Source organism: Danio rerio, chromosome 5 (assembly GCF_049306965.1).
Source record: "Danio rerio strain Tuebingen ecotype United States chromosome 5, GRCz12tu, whole genome shotgun sequence".
NCBI classification, from domain to species: Eukaryota; Metazoa; Chordata; class Actinopteri; order Cypriniformes; family Danionidae; genus Danio; species Danio rerio.
This window is the reverse complement of record NC_133180.1, coordinates 67,659,001-67,665,000: the sequence shown is the minus strand read 5'-3', so window position 1 is coordinate 67,665,000 and position 6,000 is coordinate 67,659,001. Positions and strand designations below refer to the sequence as shown.

Here is a 6,000-nt window from a genome sequence, read left to right as displayed (position 1 = left end):
TCAGCAGGATAGAGCTCCTTCTCATACTTCAGCCTCCACATCAAAGTTCCTGAAAGCAAAGAGGATCAAGGTCCTCCAGGATTGGCCAGATAGGAACATTATTGAGCATGTCAGGGGTAAGATTTAGCAGAAGGCATTGAAGATGAATCTAAAAAAGCCTGATGAACTCACGGAGTCCTGCAAGAACGCTTTCTTTGCCATTCCAGATGAGACTTATTCCAGATGAGTGATTTGAGTCATTGCAGAGATGTATGGATGCAGTCCTCCAAGATCATGGGAGTCATACACAATACTCATTCTCTTTCCACTACAGCATGACTTTATATACTGCACATTATTTCTGGAAAAAGAGACCAGACTAATTACATAATTAAAAATCAAGGCATAATTATAATTTATTTTGGTGAAATAAGCGTAATTAGAGACTTTTGCCTTTCATATAAACCACTTCTGATACCAAATGATCCACTAGAAGGTAAGTTATTTTTTGCCGTTACTAAAACTTAGGTAGGCTACAAGACTTTTGTCAGGTAGTGTAGTTTATCCTACTCAGTTGTCTGGTGCTAAGTTTTTATGCCCTATTTAAAGCTAATAGCGGTTTCCAACATTATTCGAAATTTCTTCTATTGTGCTCAACAGAAAACCTTTAACATTTCTAAACATTTGGAACCACTTGATGGTGAGTAAATGAAACTTTTCAGTGAACCATCCCTTTAAGCTATCACCTTCATTTGGCTTTTTTGGAGGTTTGGATTTTTAAGACAAGAGGCAGAGACGTCAGTTGTGTTCTTCAAGCCCAAAAGCGAAGACATCAATTTGAAGGCTTTAGGTAATGAAGCAACAGGGGAACTCCCTGTTTTAAGACCCCCACATCTGTCTTTCCATAGTTCAAATCCCAAAATGTGAATTTCCTTGGCAAGAGGGTTATCACGGCTCCTCCAGCTGCCCAAACATTAACCAACCATCCATACAGATCCCATAAACCGCTTTAAAAGCAGCGGTGCAGAAGAAAAAGTGCGGCCTCACATTAGGACGCATCGCTCTCTCCTGAGCGCCCGCTGGAAACGGATGGTGGCGTGGATGTGTTTGCAGCGGACACAACCCACGCTGCGCAGAGCCTCTCCAAACAGCAGCAAAATGTGCCAGTTGAACTTGGCTGAGCACTCCACGTACGCGCACTTCCAGCTCTTTTGGACTAAGTCAGAAACGCTGTGTCGAGGGATGACGCGACCTCGCTGAAGATCACGCTTGTTGCCGACGATCAGAATGGGCGTCTCTCCAGACCCCATCACTCTGTGGAAAGACACACACACACTTTAAAGACACACACAGACTTTCAATTCTTATTCAAAACCATTTATGTTCCCCCTTTATGATAATCCATGCACTTACTAACCTGAACTAATAATGAACAACACTTGTACAGCCTTTATTAACCATACAGTAGTTCAACATTCACTAATGGCTTTTTATAATCCAATATTGAGTTTGTGAGTGTTTGTGAGAACTAACAATGAACAAATTAATTTTTTTATTAACGTTAACAAAGACGAATATATATATATATATATATATATATATATATATATATATATATATATATATATATATATATATATATATATATATATATATATATATATATATATATATATATACTAGGTTTGCTTGATTATGGGAAAAATCATAATGACGATTGTTTTGGTCATAATCGTAATCATGACTATTCAAAATGATATACAGTTGAAGTCAGAACTATTAGCTCTACTGTGAATTTTTTAAAAATAAATATTTCCTTAATAATGCTTATCAAAGCAAGGAAATTTTCATAGTATGTCCTCTAATATTTTGCCTTCTGGAGAAAGTCTCATTTGTTTTATTTTAGCTAGATTAAAAGCAGATTTAAATATTATTACAAATTATTTTAGGATCAATATTATCAGCCCTCTTAAGCTAATTTTTTATCATTGTCTGCAGAACAAACCATTGTTACACAATGACTAGCCTAATTACCCTATGTCATGTTCGTTGAAAAATACACAGGCGTGCGAGTGAAGTGCATGATGAGAGCTGTAGTTCATTAAAGTGGCAGATTTGTAGTTCTCCTGTGATCTAGACAGGCTAGATATGGTGATCACGACTTCTAAATTCCGTCAGGGCATATTATACCAAATAATCTGAGCCAAACATTTGAACCAATAAAATTATTTCCGGATTATTATGCAGGGATAATTCAGGCTTAAACCTCCTATAGTTTGAATCTGTCTTAAATAGACAGTTCCCCCCAAAGTTACAATTTTGCCATCATGTGCTTACCCTTGACTTGTTTCAAACCTGTTTGAGTTTTTTTTTTGTTTGTTACACAAATGTAAAGATGTTTGGAAGAATGTTGATTAAAAACTGACAACTATAGTATTTTTTGCTTCTATTATAAATGTCAATGGCTGTTTTTTCCCAACATACTTCAGAATATCTTGCTTTGTGTTCAACATACATAAAAGAAGAAAATGTCCACTTGAGTGTGAGGAGATGGTGATGAAATGTTCATTTTTGTGTGAACTGTCCCTTTAAGACAAAAGACCTTTACCTATTTTCTTTCAGATGGCTATTTAAGATGGCATATTTGAATGAGCAGAATGACCCTGCTGTGATCATGTCTTCATAAAGCGTAAGTTGAAGTGGAATGTCGTCTTCAAAAGGATCAATTTAGCCTGCAATTTTATCAGACTGATATAATTAATGCGTTCGAGGCTAAATCCAAAAAGTCGTCTTTTTGAAAGATGTTGTCTGGAGCTCTCTTTGCATCCATTTATCCTGGATTCCTCCATAATAAAGTGGCGTTTCAGGGATTGAGATGAGCATTAGTGAAAATCCATGGCAGCATTATGTACATCGTGAACATGAAAGCACTTTTCTTTCATATTTCCAAAAAAAAAAAAAAAGTCCTTGATGCCTTTATACACTGAACGACTTTTTCACATCAAACTGTATTTCTGTTACCTTGAAGATGAAACTAAATCTAAAGCTTACCACACATTTTCTGCAGAATAAATGAAAAAGGATTAAAGAGATAGTTCACCCAAAAATTTACATTTACTCACAATAAAGTGATTTCAAACCATTCTAAGTTTTCTTTTCTCTTGAAAACAAAATAAGTTATTTGAAAAAATGTTAGGGAAGCATTGTCGTCCCACAGCAAGAAGCTCGCTGGTTCGAGTCCTGGCTGTGTCATATGGCATTTCTGTGTGGAGTTTGCATGTTCTCCCCATTTTCATGTGGGTTACCTCTGGGTACTCCGGTTTCCCCCACAGTCCAAAGACATGCACTATAGGTGAATTGAATTAACTAAATTCACCATAGTGTATGAGTTGTGTGTGTGTATGGGTGTTTCCCAGTACTGGGCTGTGGATGTAAGGGCATCTGCTGCCCTCCGCAGGTCATTCCACTGTGGCGACCTCTGAAACAGAGACTAAGCTAAAGGAAAATGAATGAATGAATGAATTAAATAATTTTAGAAACTAGTAACTAGTAAACTATGGAAGTCAATGGTTACAGGTTTCTATCGTTTTTCAAATGATCTTTTCGTTTCAACACATCTTCTTTTTCGCTTAAACAGTTTTGTGACAAGTGAAGAGTGAGAACATTATGACAAAATTTTAAAGCTGATCTATGCCTTTAACGTTAAGGACTCTACTGTGCTGATCTAGGCGAAAAGTCTAAAGCGCACGGCGCAAAAGCATTAAGGGCGTGTCTGAATCCACTTTTACTATTTTATGGATAAAAAAATGCTCTCCACCCTGGTGCATGGTCTAACAGGGTTGTGCTTATTCTCTTAATGAGTTATGGGTGTGTTTTGAGCATAACTCAAATTATGCTCAAATTGCGCTATGCCGCATATGCTATTCACATGTCAGACTTTGTAAGTAGGAAAAACTGAACGCTTTACTAGCGAGAAAACAGTTAAACAGACCATCTGTAGTGTAAGGATAAAGAACGAGCCCCCTTCATTCAGCCTCTTTACTTTCACTCTTTACTTTACTCCTTTACTTTCGTGGATGAGGAAACTGTGTTGTACGCACTCCACTGAAGACATCTATTAGCCTACATATTTAATTTAGTTTGTTAAGCACAAAGATATGTTTCAAAACTTTTTGTAAATTCAGTTCTGATTTCCAGCAAATTAAATTAAATAAACAATAATAAAAAAGTGAGGTAAAACAACGGAGTTATATCCAAACACACATCCTATTCTTATGACCCATATGAAGTTTATATTTATATTTCATATAATATGTAGAAAATAATTATTTTTTGTAACATTTTAATCTTTTTTTTTTTATATGTAAAGATATTTGTGTTTTGCTGTACATCCTGTGTGTATAAAGCAATGCGTACGCTTTTGGACCTGCATAGGCGCATAACTAACGCACTCTGCTCTGGACTTTAGACCTGATTTCAGTTTCTCAAAATAGCAATGCGCCAACAATGCGCCTTAACACACCTCTATTTTAGACCAGCACACCCATGAGTCCACAAAGTGGCACATATGGATTTGCTATTTAAACAATGCAAAACGTGAAAATTAGGGTTGCGCTGGTCTAAAAATAGCAACAAATCACGCCAAACATGTCTTGCATCTTATTGTGCTGGGTGTCTAAATCAGGATCTTATGTCATGTTTCTCTAAAATTGTAGTATTGTGTGAATGTTTTAAACCACACATTAGGAAAATTACAAAAAGACATCGTCGTCTTTTTGGTTACACTTCACAAGTGATGATCTTGCACTACAACACTACAATCTCAGTCTTTTTAAATAACTTTTAAAAGGTTTGAATGATACAAGGACACTAATGAATCCTCTGATAGTATTCGACATCTTTTTAATAATACTAATAATATTCCGAAGCTCTACAGAAGAAAGGATTTTATCACACTCCCTGGTCTGATTGTGCAGCTTGGGTTCAGTGTTAATGAAGAAGACCCGAGGAAGCGCACTTCGTTAAAATTCTGCATTGAATTTGCTTAATTTGTGAAATAGTAAACTATTCTGAGGAACATTAGAGTTCAAGCAAAACAGGAGCCTGTTGAATTTCATTGAGTGGACAAAGTTGTATAAGCTGGAATGATGTGAGGGGGAGTAAACGATACTGTATTGTAACAGGGCTCTGCACGTACAAGCGGGCGCAGCCATTGGAATCTTTTTGGCTTGACACTTTCAGTCTCATTCACTTCCATTGATTTTTAAGATGATTAAAACAGCTTGTTGTGCTGCTTGATGTTGCAAATGGGTCTTGTCTTATTATGTGACTATACTTTCAGATGTATAGTCATGAACACACTTGTTTGTTGTGCAAGTAGTTTGACCTTTTTCACTTTGCCAAGTCATTTCTCCCATAGGCAACTGAATTGGAAGTTCTAAAACAATCATAAAAACAAGCGCACTTCCAATAGTATCTGGATGCAGCCTTTATGATGCAAGCTGAGACTGCATCACTCAGCGATGCAATGTCAGACACAGTGCACTCAAATGGAGCTAGTGACGTCACTGTATTGGGTAGGGTTGGGGTGGGGTTAGGTGAGCCCATTAAAAAGCATTGGAATAAGGTCAATAGTAAATCCACATATTGCGAAAATGAATGTGAAAATGAACGGCAAGAGTTTTGCCCTGCAGTGATGAGCTGTCAGGAAGTGAAGCCGTCACACGTTACAGATGTAAAGCGGCTCCGACCGAGAGCCGAGATCCCTGAGAGCAGCTTATGTCTCCTCGCTTATCTCTGTTTGAGATGACCTGTGCCTCCGACAGCTCTGAAAAAGACAAATGGATTTCCAATTGTTTCACTTCACAGAGGCTCGCCGCAGAGCTCCACTGGACGGATACACACCGGCCAGAAATGTTAAAAATAAACCTCTGCTATTGAAAAAACTGCAAATGAACGGCTACAGTTCTGGATGTCCAAAAAAAAGGGGATTTAGAACAAAACGTAGCCCGTCAAAGCTTA

The 6,000-nt window shown here is 37.3% G+C and overlaps 2 protein-coding genes across 3 annotated transcripts in view; both read right to left on the bottom strand.

The window, feature by feature from the left end:
• Positions 1-6,000, bottom strand: part of lrwd1 (leucine-rich repeats and WD repeat domain containing 1) — a 779,065-nt gene that overhangs the window by 485,176 nt on the left and 287,889 nt on the right. The gene's annotated exons all lie outside the window — the stretch shown is intronic.
• Positions 1-6,000, bottom strand: part of rasl10b (RAS like family 10 member B) — a 36,314-nt gene that overhangs the window by 860 nt on the left and 29,454 nt on the right. The window contains exon 4 of the mRNA XM_073951557.1: positions 1-1,293. This exon is cut by the window's left edge and continues 860 nt beyond it. Coding sequence (XP_073807658.1) covers positions 1,023-1,293 — 271 coding nt within the window. The 3' untranslated portion in view covers positions 1-1,022. The remainder of the gene's footprint in view (positions 1,294-6,000) is intronic.